A 15,056-nucleotide genomic window follows, 5' to 3' on the forward strand; every position below is an offset into this window, starting at 1 on the left:
TCTCTCTCTGGTGAGCAATGAAAATCAAGAAAGATTTAACTTGCAATCCTCAGCAATCTGGCTCCTAGTCCACAGAATTTTTTCTCAAAGGTCTTCTAATGCAGTGCTTCTAGAACTTTAAAGTACAAACCAATGAACCTTCCTAAAATGCAGATTCTGCTATGATAGAGATGGAGGGGGGCCTGAGACCCTATATTTTTAACAAATTTCTAGGCATTACCATGCCCCTGATGCTCACCCATGGCTGTTGTGTATTAAGGATCTAATCCAGTGACCTCTTCTCATTCTTACCCTTATCTCCTCTACAGCGTTGGGTCTAGCCAATCTTCCTAATGCTCTTCCTAAAGTCATAAATATCATTGGAATCTATGACTCTCTCACCTGAATGTTTCCTTTTTTGAATTTTTTTTTATCAAGGTAATGTTGGCCTACATTATTGATATTTTGAAAGTATAGGATAACTCTCACCCCTTAAGATGTAATTACTTCAGTGCACCCACCACCAAATCACCCATAGTTCACCCACCATCGTCCACTGTGTTTCCTACCCATTTTGTTCTCATCCCTCCCCCTCTGGATGCTCCAGTTCTATAGACAGGCTTTCAAGGGTTAGTTTTTAAGCCAGTCTTTATTTGAACCTTTGTTTGGTTCTCTATATTCCACATATAAATGACACTATCTATTATTTGTCTTTCTCCTGACTTATTTTGCTTGCATAATCCCTTCCAGCTCCATACATGTTACCACAAATGGCATGAGTTTATCATATTTGATTGCTCAGTAATATTCCATTCTGTATATATACCACATATTATTGACCCATTTATCTGCTTTGGGGCATTTAGGTTGTTACCATAACTTTGTTATTGTAAACAGTGCTACAATGAACATAGGAGTGGAAATTTTCTTTCAAATTAGTGTTTTTGAATTCTTCAGGTAGATACCTAGGGGTAAGTTACTGAGTTATATGGCAGATATTTTTTAATCTTTTGCCAAGCCTCCATACTCTTTTCCATAGGCTAGACCAGTCTACATTCCCACCAAGTATAGTAGGGTTCCCTTTTCTACACATCCTTGCCAATATTTATTATTTCTCGTCTTTTTGACATATGTCATTCTCACCATGTGAGAATGGTCTTGATTTGCATTTTCTTGATGGTAAATGATGATGTACATTTTTTCATGTGCCTGTTTGCCACTTGTATACCTTCCTTGGGGAAATGCCCATTTAATTCTTCTGCCCATTTTTTGATTAGGTTCTTTTCTTTTTGTTGAGTTGGATGAGCTCTTTGGTTTTTTGTTTGTTTGTTTGTTTGTTTTTAAGTTCTGTGTTTATTTTTTATTATTTATTTATTTATTTATTTATTTTACATAAGCACTGGGTACAGTCAGAAGCACAGAAGGGTGAGAAAATTCACCAGAGCCAGAGTGGGGAGCAGAGCCAGAGTGGGGAGCAGAGCAGGCAGAAGGATCGAAGTACACTGCTGAGGGGAGCAGCGGGCGGCAGGAGAGGTCTGCGCCATGTGGGATCCACCTCCGGTGGCCAGGGAGCAGCCAGGGATTGAACCGACGCTGCAGAGGCCGCGGGCAGCTTCGCAACCCAGCGCTCAACCTCTGCGCCACCGGGGAGGCCCTGGATGAGCTCTTTGAAGATCTTACACATCAGTCCCTTGTCATATGCATGGTGTGCATGTATTTTCTCCTACTCAGTCGGGTGTATTTTCATTTTGGGTGTGTTTTCTTTTTCACTGTGCAGAAGCTTTTTAGTTTAATATAGTCTCAGTATTTATACTCTCTCTTTTTTTCCTTGATTTTGCAGGTGAACCCAGAAAAGGCATCAAGGAAGCTTGTGTTCTAGTTTTTGCCTGTGTTTTTTCTTCTATGTGTTTTGTAGTTCCCAGTCTTATATCCAAGTTTTTCAGCCATCTTGATTTGGTTTTTGTGTAGAGTGTGAGATCATGGTCTAGTTTCATTTTTTTCCCATGTGGCTGTCAAGTTTTCCCAGCATTATTTATTGAAGAGGATTTCCTAATTCCAGTGTTCTTGGCTCTTTTGGTAAAAATTAATTGTCTGTGAAGGGTGTGAATTTATTTCTGAGTTCTCAATTCTATTCCATTGGTCTCTGTCTGTTTTTTTTTTTTCAGTACCATGCTGCTTTAATAATTATGGCTTTATAGTACAGTTTGAAGTCTGGAAGTACAGTGACTCCATTCTTCCTCTTTTTTGTCAGGATTGTGTTTGTTATCTGGGGTCTTTTGCCTCACCTGAATCTTATGCTATCACTTGAAGCCGAGAACACAGACTAGAAGCCTACTCAGTAAAATTCCAATATACATTGACCTGTCTTGAGCACATCCTTCATCATAAAAAACAAAGTTGCCACTGGTAACAATATCCATATATAATATCTATAGCTACAAACTGAAGGCCAATCTTTAGATGCGTATCGTCCAACCATCAGTGCCTCATCCTTCTCTTTGGCATTTTCCATACAAATATTGCAAACTCTCTTTTAATTAACAACATGAATCTAGCATTCCAGAAAACACCTATTGCCCATCTCCACTTAATTTGGAATATAATATCCCCTGAAATTCCTCTCTCTGACTCTCCCCATCCACATGGACACTGGCTACAGCTGATTCGTGCAGTGGTGGGCCCCTGACCAATACTGGGTTATTTTTATATCTCCAGGATTTTACACTAGAACTGAGAAAAAGCAAGTCAATTTTTTCTCTGTGTGTGCGTTCTCTCTCTCTCTCTCTCTCTCTCTCTCTCTCTCTCTCTCTCTCTCTCTCTCTCTCTCTCTCTCTCTCTCTCTTAAAAAACAGAAACCAAGTGCATGTAAACTCAGGAGCAATTGTGGACCACATACTGTCTTGTGGACTGACAAGCAGTAAATAGCAGTCAACTGTGAGAAAGAAGACTGATAAAGACAGATGGAGAGCTCTACAGTGTGGCATGCTGACAATCTTACACATCTCTACATAAGCGAGACAGAATGTGTCTTGGCAGAATGCCCTGTGGTTTCTCCAGGCCTAAGAACAGATAAGCAGCCTGGCAAGGAGCTACAGAGAGGCAGTTTCTTTCCCATTATCTTGTGGAAGGTTGCCACAGGCCACTTCTCATCCATCTCCCTCTGTTTCAGTTGAGAACAGTAATTTCCACCTCACTCCCACCAAGGATACAATTACAGACTTCAGCATAAATCTATATAACTGCTTGGCTGGGTTCTGAGGTTGCTCTAAAGCAAGAGGAACCCCTGCTCATGTGGGCTATCTTCTGGCTTCAGTTTGATGTCTGTGGAACAAGGGACAAAGGGAACTGACATAATCTTGACTCTCGGTGTCGTGTAAGTAATTAACTGTCTGAATCCATGTGAGTGATTTCAGTCCTTATCAGATTATGGAAGTTACAACAAGCCATCCTAACAGTTGTAATAGAAATACTTATGAGCCACAGTCTTGCTGCCTTGGTAATGCTTAGCCATTTGACAGAGAAGTAAGAGATGGCACATTTTTACTCTGAGTTCCCTTCGGTCTCCAGCCCAGTTCCACTCTGTTCCAGAAATGGCATCCCAAACCTTGGGATTTCGCCAATAAACCTCCCAACTCTTTTGGTTTTTACTTTAAGAAAGTCAGAATGTATTTTTAACCTTTACCACCAAATGATTATACACAGATATTGCATTTTATGACAGCATCAGTAATTAAAATTCCAGTTAGATTCAAGTGTATTTTCGATGTTTATTAAAATTCTACCGCTCTTGAATACTGATATCTTTTTTACTTTTGGCATAGTAAATGTAATATGATTAGCCTGCACTTATTAAAGCCCAATAAATATAAAGTTTTATAAAAATTGAACAAGGAGAAGATAAGCAGAAAGAAAAAGAAAAATACCGGATGGTCTCAAATCATAACAGGAATCTAGAAAACCTAAATAAGGGACCAGGAAAAAGAACAACTATAAGAAAGAAAAAAATCAGAATCAACAACTATGAACCAAAGACACACTTTGGGGGGGCGGGGAAAGGAGGGATTTGGGTCAAAATCAGGGGGTTGCAATTGTATGGGGAATATAAAAATAAAAAAATAAATAACAAAACAAAAAAATTGAACAAGGGGAAGATAATATGACTTCACTATGACAAAAGTAAAAATTATTCTCATTATTGGGTCTCTCTGGTGGTGCAGGGGTTAAAGACTCAGCTCTATCAAGCTATCTCCAGCCACTGAGGCACGAGTTCGATCCACCACCAGAGAGCTAACCCACATGGCACAGCAGATCTCTCCTGTCTCGCCCACTGCTCCCCTCAGCAGTGTATTTCAGTCAGTCTGCCTGTTCTATTCCCTACTCTGTCTCTGGTGAATCCTCTCATCCCCTGGACCTCTGCACCTCTGGCGTACACCCCAATTCTTATATGCATAATAAATAAAAATAAATCTTTTTTAAAAATTATTCTCATTATTGATCAATAATTTCATACCAATTACATAAATCATCTATGTTACTACTACATTTAACTTACCTTACAAATGTACTGATTTGCCTTTATATTAGTTACAATTGTAAAAATACATAAGGGACTCAGGTATTATATGTGTGCCAAGTGCCAACTCACAAAACAGACTAAGCAAAATTAGAGTTTGATCTACTTTTAACACCTCTTGAGTTTAGTTATAGCTAATACACAGGATGATCTTCCAATCCAATATAAGGATGCTTATGCATCATTTCTCATAGGCTCACCAACTAGCCTCACTTTCCTGTTGGACCCCCTGAGTTTTCTTTGATCAGGATCATGGTCTGCATAAATAGACTCAGCGACAGCTGAAGAGTCTTAAGTGTTGTGAGATTTGACCAAAATGGTGAATAAACTGGTGTAAATTCATCATCACCACTGGGGAACAACTAAAAAAGTAGACAGTGAGGTCCCTGACATCATCATAATACATGGAGACAACGCAATCACATGTAAGAAATGAATACCCAGATTGCCATTTAATAAAATATCATCTTCAGGAAGGTGTACAGGTTATAAGTGACACATCTGACTGTGGTACCCCCATGAGATACAAATATCTGTGCCAAATATAATACGATAACTAGTCATAATTTGTACTAACCCTTTATAAAAAGTCCAAATTGTTTGAAAATAAATTTTACTAGTCAGTTTAGTCATTGTCTAATATGATTTAATAGCATCACCATAATATAATTTAATAAGAGAATACATTTATAAAAATCTTTTATGGTGATGAATGAATTATGGCAATTATCTTACATAATTACAATAAAACTGCACCACCGTATGGAAGACCATGGCTCAATGAACTCCTCATTGATATCTCAAGATATATTCACATAACATCATCTCAAAAGGTAGTAACTTCTAGCCGCACCTGGTAATTACATCCAAGAGTAGTTTCTTTTATAACAGATTTTTTTCCTAACGGTTTTCTGACAGTGTACTCTCCATGAATTCATGTGAACCTATCACAGCAAAACAAAGGTGTTTATACTCGTTAACATATCCATTTAATTTTAATATACCCATTTAAGGAAGCAACAGCCCAAGCAAGCAGAGCATGCAGCAGACCTGCGGAGCCGGGGGGCACCCAGTTTACAAAGCGCCCCGGAGTTACGGAAGATGGGCGCTAACTCCCAAGAGGCTACAATTGATAGCAACACTACTTTTTCTCACGGAAACTGGACCATTTCCAAATACAACAGGCAAAAAGGCCTTGTCAAAGTCGCAGGCCTTGGGGCTGCCTGCTTTGCTTTTCAGGCTAGGAACCGACGAGCCCGGGAACCCGAGCGCGGGGGCGCGGGCGCCGCGGCCACTTTACCCGGCGGCACCGGGCACCCGCGCGCCCGCGCGGCCGGGCTCGGGCTCTGCGCCCCAGCGCGGAATTCCGAGAAGGCGCCTTGGGAAACTTGTCTGAGAAGCGTTCCCCAAACAGGTGAAAGGGAAAGTAGCCCCTGGTGGGGCGGCCTTACTTACCCGCGGAACCGCCGGCCAGGATCTGCCGAGAAGCCTCGCTGGCGAAGCTGGCCCCGGGCTTGGCGGACATCTTCGCTGGCCCCGGACGACGGTGCGGGCTGAGGCGAAGGGGCCGGGGCCGGCCTGGGGAGCCTCTGGGGAGGGAGCGGCCCGGGGCTGGGTTAGCGGCCGGGTGGCTCCCGCTCTGGCGACTGCCCGAAGGCTCGGTTCCGAGCGCGGGTTAGTCTGGAGAGTTTGGCGCCGGCTAACCTGCCCTGCGCTGCTTCTGGGGCTCCCTCTCGCCCCCGTTTGGCTCCGTGGGCGCCAGGGGAGAAGACAAGCCGGCCGGGTGGGGTTGGCGACCGCGGAGGGTCGGGTTTGGGTTTGGTCTCCTAGATTGTCGCCCGCTGGCGCCTATCGGGAGCCTCAAGCGAAGTTCGTGGAGCTGGGCGCTCTGCCTCTGATAATGCGACAGGAGAAGTGACCCTGCCCTGGGCTCCCTTGGCGGGGCTGCAGCGACCCTTGACCCCCAAGGCCAGCCGGAGCATAGTGCAGTCCTTCAAAATGGATTAAATACCTCGGCGTTCCTTGTCCTCAACTTGTGTCCCGTGACAACTAAGTCAAAGACAGTACAATTTACAGTGATCTTACCGTTCAGGTAATGCAGTACTTTTTTTTTCTCCACGAAATGGTTTCAGGGAATTTATCTCCCAGCTGATCAAGTTGAGTTTTGTTTACCGAAAAACCAAAATTATTATTATGACAAAAATTATTACAAATAATAATTCAGATCTGGGTAAGCATCTTAGGACCCAAAAGCAGCCATCAGCATGATGTGTGTTTGTAAGGCAAGTTCACGGCTTCAGCCAATCTACTGAAGCACAATCTCTCAATGTCGAGCTCAGAAACCTGTGCTTTTTTTTTTTTATTTTGTATATTTTTTACATCATTCTTCATTTTTGTGCAATGTATGCTTTTTCATCTTGGTTATTGCCCCATGATATTCTCACCACCGATTCACCCATGCACCATCACCATAGTCCCTTGTGCTCTTCCCACCCCTGTTTTGATACTATGCCCCTTTACTCCCCTGTAGAATTTCTCTGGATTATAGTTGCCTGTTGATTTTGATATTTACTTTACTATAATTACTTTTTTCCCCCTGATCCCTTATTTGGATCCTCTGCATTCCTCCTGAAAGTGAAATCATCGGTATTTTTATTTTTCTTTATAGCTTATTTCACTGAGCATGATCCCTTCCAGCCCCACCCATGTTGCTGTGAAAGGCATGAGTTTATCTCTTTCGATTGCTGAGTAGTATTCCATTGTGTGTATGTACCACATTTTCTTGATCCGGTCATCTATTTTTGGGCATTTGGGTTGTTTCCATAGCTTACCTATTGTAAATAGTGCTTCAATAAACACAGGGGTGCAGGTGTCCTTTTGAATTAACGTTTTTGTGTCCTTTGGATAGATACCTAGGAGTAGAATTGCTGGATCATATGGACGGTCCATTTTTAGCAGTTTGAGGAACCTCCACATAGCTTTCCATAGTGTTTGGACCAGTTTGCATTCCCACCAGCAGTGTAGGAGTGTTGCTTTTATGCCACATCCTTGCCAACAATTGCTGTTGCTATTTTTTTTTTTTTTAATATGTGCCATTCTCACTGGTGTGAGATAGTATCTCATTGTGGAAAAACCTATGCTTTAAATGCTTTAAAGTACTCGCGTGATTGTTATGAAAGTTTAGGTTGTGAACCACTAACCTTAATAATCAAGGAATGTTAAAGAACTGCCAGTGTATTCTGTCTATAAAACATTTAGTTATTACACTAGCCACTTGTTTATTGGCAAAACAAACATATTAATTATACCTTTCTTTAAAGATTTATTTTATTTATGCATACAAGAGCTGGGGTGCAGGCCAGAGGTGGGGGGGTTGAGAGGATTCACCAGAGACAGTGGGGAACAGAACAGGCAGACTGAGTGAAATACACTGCTGAGGGTAGCAGTGGGTGAGTCAGGAGAGGTCTGCTGCACCATGTGGGTTGCTCCCTGGCTGGCCAGGGATTGAGCTTCTGCTGCAGAGGCTGTGAACAGCTTCATAGGTTGCTTCTTATCCTGTTGTGCCACCAAGGAGGCCCTAATTAAAGCACCAGTAACAAATGATATGTAGGAGAGACACAAGTTTAAATTTAAATAAATAAATAAACAAATACATGCCACATCCCTAACAGGCAGGAGATGATTAAAAGAGAGAATGGGAGATGTTATTGTCATATCTTAAACACGATATTTAATACTACATATTTTTAGTTTGAACCACATAAAATTGCCATTTTTGAAGGTCAAAACCTTAATGTCAGCAATATAGTATAATTGTACTCAATATATATGGTTTCCAATTAGAAGTACAGAATGCTTTGGCTTCATTGTTTTTCTTTCTTAGATAGAGCTATTAAAAGTTAGTAGTGGGCCTCCCCTGGTGGTGCAGGCGGTTGAGCACTGCGCTGTGAAGCTTTCTGCAGCCTCTGCAGCGCCAGTTTGATCCCCGCAGGCCAGTGAGGGTCCCACATGGTGTGGCAGACTCTCCTGTCTTGCCCTCTGCTCCCCTCATCAGTGTTCCCCCCTCTGTCTCCAGTGAATCCTCTCACCCTCCCGCACATCTGGCTTGTACCCTGGTTCTTATATAAATAAATAAATCTTTAAAAAAAAAGTTAATAGTGATATCTAAATGGCAAAATTATTTAAAGGGTTAGAGGAATTGGGGGAGACTACTTTTCTGATCAGATATACAAAAATTAAGTTTCTCATTAAATATTTTATTAAAGTTAGTAACTTTGAAAAATAGTTTTAAGAATTTTTTACTAAAATTAGAGTAAAAGCTTTTGAGCAATATTGCAGCCTTTAATTAAAATATGAGGTTCTGGGTGCAATATAGAAACACTTTTTTATCCAACACATATTATATACTTAGCACTAGAATCCAATTTCAGAGAAACAGTAGAAAACATTAGAAAACATTTCCATTAGTTTCCAGTGAGAAAATAGTCTCTTGAGATCACCACATGAGTTAACAGTATAGCTGGAATTCAATTCCAGGATCCCCTCTTCTAATACCAATGGGATTATAGATTTAAATATTAGCCATAGGGCAAACCACATTCTGTCACACAGAAATGTAAAATAATTAATGTCCCTCAAAATTAATTTTATGTATAAGTAGACAGTGTTCTAAAATTTAAAACCATGGTCACAACTATTAAACCCCAAGGCACATCATGAACTAAATTCTACATTTATTCATTATGAATTCATTGAACATCAGCATTTTTTGAGTAGAACTTTCATACTTGTTGGCAATGTAACAGTTAAAATCCCTATATATAATTTAATGGAGGCGATATTACCATCTTGCAATGTAAGTCAATTTTACCTTCCCTAGATTATTTTGGGAAATACAGCAATACTTCCATGTGAAAACAGCTTTTAACCTCATCTTATTATCTCCATGATTACGTTCATCTCTGAATAGCTTATCCTGAGGAAATAGGCACAGGTTTATGATCTCACTAAGACCTCAGTGTCTCAAGATCTGTATGGATTCAGAAGTCTCTCCCAGACAACCTTCCAAATACCTTATTAGAAAAACAAGTTATTTCCAAAGATATCTTTGGAAGTAAGCAAGTCTTGACATCATAAGCAATCTTGTCTTATACTTTTAGAATAGTTGAGGATACAGTTGGTATAAAAACATTCTGGAGCTTGGGGGTCAGCCAGTGTCAATTCAGCGTCACCAGTCTCACTCCATCCCCTACTCCTCCTCCTCTGCTCTGTGCTGAAAGCTCTGGTTTTGAGATATATCTCATATCTGCAGACATGTTTCCCCATGACAAGTATTAGAATTCTGGAAGGTTTACTACTGGGAGGTAGGGAGGGAAATGGTAAAATGTATATGACCTGTTATTTTAGATTCCTTATACTCATCTACCACTTTATTCTATTACTGTCTCAGCCAATGATGTAATGTCCTCATATTGAAACAAAACACCAGCAGAGAAAGAAAGAAAGGTAAGGAGGAATTGCTAGGTCATATAGTAATTTTGTATTTTAGGAACACTACAGCAACTCTACCATTTTATATTTCTACAACAATGTGTAAGCCTCCATACACCTCCACATTCCTACCAAATCTTACTTTTCATTTTATTTTTATACTAGTCATCTTAATGTGAGGATGTGAACTGGAATTACATAGTAGTTTTCATTTGCATTTCCCCAATGACCAGTGAGGTTGGTCATCTTTTCATGTACTTACTGGCCATTTGTAGATTGTCTCAGATAAATGTATAATGTTCATGGCTCATTTTTAAATTGGGTCCTCTTCTTGTTACTGAGTTGCAAGAATTCTTTATATATTTTGAATACTAAACTCTTATCAGATATATGATCTGAAAATGTTTTATCTGATTCTGTGATTTCATTTTCTTGATAGGCTTTACTACACAAAAGTTATTAATTTTGATGAAGTTTTATGTGTCAGTTTATTCTTTTGTTCATTATGCCTTTGGTGTCAAACTAAGAATCACTTGTCAAATCCAAGGTAATGAAGAGTTCCCCCTATGTTGTGTCAGCAACACTGCAGTGATAAAGAAAAGAAACAGGAGTCACGGAGCAGGCTGTAGGATGCAGGATGTTGCTCAAGAGCAAGATCCTGGCCTTTTTATTGACAGAGAAGAAGGTGGGTCAAACTGAATACTGGATTTTGGGGCTTTAGAAGAATGAGTCCATGGATGTATTCCAATCCCCACCCATGGCTCCAATCTTATTAACAAGGAGTTCCATTGATCAGTCCCTGGGCTGCAAAGCACATCAGTCCCTGGGCCACAAAGCACATAAGATCACGTGGGTATTGTTCCTTTGTTTTATTAATATGTTACATTACATGGATTGAGTCTTTTATTTGAAGCCACTCTTAGCTCTCAAGTAAGTTTTATCTATCACATGATTCCATTCCATGTGGAAAGGGAATAGGTGTCTCTTCTGATTTTTATTGCCACTTCAAAATCATCTCTGCTCCTTTTTTTTTCCCTAAAAAAATTTACTGTGGTATTGCATTATAACATTATAGAGGTTTCATCATTATAGTTTGGCATTGATACATACCAGATTCTGTGCCTTCTACTTGAAAAAAGTCCACATCTTTTGATGTTGTATTACCTTAGACCATAAAACCACCCCTGCTTACCTGTCTCCCTGATGTTAAGTCTGTGTGTGACTATTGTGGATGACTCTCCAAAAACTCTGGTGTCAAGAATTATGAAAGATGTGAGATTTTATCCTCCATTTAAACTTAACAAATTAGTCTCCCAGAGTTTCATACATGGTGGTTGAAGACATAAGATTGCTGGATTAGAGACAAAGGACCTTAATACTCATTACATAGCAGGTGTTACATAGCAGGTGTTATGAGCTTTATGTTCTCATTGCTTTTACTTGTTTCTCCCATAGCTAATGGGGCCAATGCAAATGCACCCCAAATAGATGCTTCGCACATGTTGGGTTTATATCAGAGCTCAAGAACCTTGAGCTTCAGAAACATCCAACCTTTGCCCCATAGGAGGATGTTATCTTTAGAATATCAAGAAACAAATATTGCCACTACACCAGAGACAGACACTATCTCTGTCTTTCAAGGTTATTATACAAGCATCCTTGAAACAATAATACAGAACAAAAGTTGTTGCAAGACATGCATAGATGCAAGAGACTCCCAAGACCTAGCCCCTAACTCCAATGATCTTTTCTTACCAACTTCCTGACATCCTATTACACCTGCACCTTGTTGGCAGCATACCAGCATCATATACAAAATACTGATTTTAAGCATTTCAATTTTGATCAAAACCTCCTATTCTTTCAATATACCATTTAGAATCCTACTGGATCAATTCTTCTACCTCATCAATTTTGCCAATACAGGTACCCAGTTTTCTCAGTATTCATTAATCTTTATAACTCACTTTTGTTCCTAGGTAGCCCAGATTCTACTTTTTTTAGATTTTTATTTATTTATGCATATAAGAACTGGGGTATAGGCCAGAGGTGCAAGGAGTGAGAGGATTCACCAGAGACAGAGTGGGGAGCAGAACAGGCAGATCTACTGAAATACGCTACTGAGGAGAACAACGGGAAAGACAGGAGAGGTCTGCTGCGCCATATGGGTTAGCTCCCTGGCCAGGAATGGCACTCATGTTGCAGTGGCTGGCAATAACTTGATAGTGTTGAAACTTAACCCCTTGCACCACCAAGGAGGCCCAGATAGCAGATTCTAAAGTCTATCATTATAACCATTCTTTTGTAAACCTCTTTAAATCCCTTACTCCTCTTTCCTACCATGGATTTTCTAGAAATGCCACAATTCTGTTGAGACCCAATTATGGCCTTCTCAGTGCCTACAACGGGAGATCTAAACACTGCTGGAGAAAATGATAATGGATCTAATTACTCCAAACTACCAGGAAAGCGCCTCATTCATTAACTTTGCCTCATTCATTAACTTTGCCTCATTCATTCGTCACAATCTGATAGATGAAATCAGGAATGAATGAAATGAATAGGAACTTCATTTTCTCAATATCAAATCACCATATCTTCCTTGCTCTATTTTTTACTCCTGTCATAATAGGAAAAATTTCTTGCTCCTATTGAAGAACTATGCCATATAAACATGAAAAGTCACATATTGTATGATTCCGTTTATATTAATCCACTATAAACATGAAAAGTCACATATTGTAGGTTTCCATTTAAATGAAATATCCAGAAAGGGTAAATCCACACATACAGAAAGGAGATTAGTGGTTTCCAAGAGGTGGCTAGAATGTAAAGAGGAATGAGGAGTAACTGCTTAATGGGTAAATGTTTCCTTTCGGGGTGATGACATGTTCTGGAAATAAAGATGGTAATTGCACCAACATTGTGAAAGCACCAAATTCCACAGAAATATTCACTTTAAAATAGCTAATTTTGTTATGCAAATATTAACACAATAAAAAAAAGTATCCTTTTTCATGGAATTGTTTATTCATTCTCAAGCGCAATTTCTTTCTTTCTTGTCTCTCCTTTCCCTCTATATATCAGTTTCTCACTTTCTATTGGATTAGCTTCATACATATGGACTCTAGTATTTGACACCTTAAAAGAAAACAACAAACAAAAATCTTTCCTTGACCCTTACTGTATAATCACCTGGAAAACTTTTAAGATGTATCAATGCATGGTGCTCCATCCCCACTTCAGAACAAATGAATCAGATACTGAGGAAAGGAGCACTACAAATCAATATTCTAACTCAACAAGGGTTGAAAATCTTTGAAAGTAGTGGCCACTCTATTGGAATCTCTTATGAATTTATTTTTTCTAAGATTTATTTATTTATTTATATAAGCACTGGGTGCAGTCAAAAGCGGGGGAGGGTGAGAGAATTTACCAGAGTCAGAGAGGAGAGCAGAGCAGGCAGACTGACAAAGTACACTGCTGAGGGGAGCAGCGGGCAGCAGGAGAGGTCTGCGTGCCATGTGGGACCCTTGCCCAGCAGCCGGGGATTGAACTGGTGCTTCAGAGGCTGCGGGCAGCTTCGCAACCCGGTGCTCAACAGCTGCGCCACCAGGGAGGCCCATGAATGTTTTTGTTTTTAACTAACAGAAAATCTAAGAGAAGTTAAAGCAATACGGGATTGTTTTGATCGCATCTACCCAAAGTTTAGAAGTAGGCAGCTGAAGGTTTATATAGCAACTGAACAATGTCAGTGAAAACCAAATCTCTCCCTATCTCTTCAGGGTACCATGCTCAATACATGGGCTCCTTACCCTCTATCTTGATTGATGTTAGGATGTCTGCCTAATGTTATGTCCTCTCTCCAGCATCCCAAGTAGAAGGGAAAAGGTGAGACAAAAGCTTTCTCTTTATGAAGTTTTATTTACCTTGGAAATGAAGCCCTCCATCAGACTTCCCATTCTGCATCATTAGAAAGAACTGGATCATACAGTTGGCATTCTCAGTGTACATAATTTTTTTTTTCATGCCTTTTTTTCCCAGAATGATCAGAGCACCTTCTACTTTGGAGAAACTTGGTAGTATTTGTGGACTTGATAGTGCTCATGATCTGTTGCTCTTTTGCTCCCTGTCATAAAAGATAATTTTCTTTTCTTTTCCCTCTTATCTTTATCCATATTTCTGTGTATGTCAAACTTACAGGACAGATGAGGCATCAACATCTTTGATAATTACCTTAAGTAGAGAAAAGGAAGCTTTACCAGGGCTCTTGCATTTCTTGTAGAAAGGTAACTATCAGCAGGTTAGAGAATAAAGGATATGTGAATGATGATGGTGACAGTAGGGGGTAGAAAAAATATTACCTACTGTGGGCTGAAAAATTAAGGAAAACAGTAATTAAAGAATTACCTAGGGTAAGCTAGAACAAGGGCTAGGGAGAATAAGGTTTAATGTTTGAATTCATTGAATCAAAAAGGCGGAAGAAAAAAGGTTACAGAAAGGCAAGAAAAATGGATTTTCTTTTTTCTCTGGAGACTTTCAGCACCAAGAGATGAGTTTTAAGGGGGTAAAAATGGGCCAATATACCTTTACCCAAAGAAAAATAGTATAATCTTTTCTGAAATTTAACCAATGAATTCCTCACTTGGTTTGAATTTTCTCAATGTTGTAGTGACTATCCTTCATTCACCCCTCCTATATTTCTGGCTTTTGCTTAGCTAGGTAAAGCCACTTTCCCTCCTTTCTTGTACCTATAATTTTCTTTGACTCTATAGCTTTCACAAGTGCCCTATGCACCTGCTCTGCTAAGCTATACTACTCCTCTTTCCATACCATGTAGTTTTGGTACTTCATGTTCATATTTGATCCGACTTTGAGGTAACTTCAAAATGCATTTCAAAGCTGAGTTTTTTTTTTTAAGTTTTTTTTTTTTATAGAGGCATGTTTTATTTGTTTGTTTGTTTGTTTTGTTTTTTTTGTTGTTGTTGTTTATACATGCACTGGGTACAGTCAG

General features: G+C 39.7%; 1 protein-coding gene across 1 annotated transcript in view; it reads right to left on the reverse strand.

Annotated features, from left to right (window-relative positions):
- SLC25A21 (solute carrier family 25 member 21) overlaps nt 1-6,077 on the reverse strand; it is a gene marked incomplete at its 5' end in the record, with an annotated part of 431,493 nt that extends 425,416 nt beyond the window's left edge. The window contains one exon of the mRNA XM_084241387.1: nt 6,008-6,077. Coding sequence (XP_084097513.1) covers nt 6,008-6,077 — 70 coding nt within the window. The remainder of the gene's footprint in view (nt 1-6,007) is intronic.
- Nucleotides 6,078-15,056: the final 8,979 nt, after the last annotated feature.

The sequence above is a fragment of the Talpa europaea genome (genome assembly GCF_964194135.1).
Source record: "Talpa europaea genome assembly, chromosome: 8".
NCBI classification, from domain to species: Eukaryota; Metazoa; Chordata; class Mammalia; order Eulipotyphla; family Talpidae; genus Talpa; species Talpa europaea.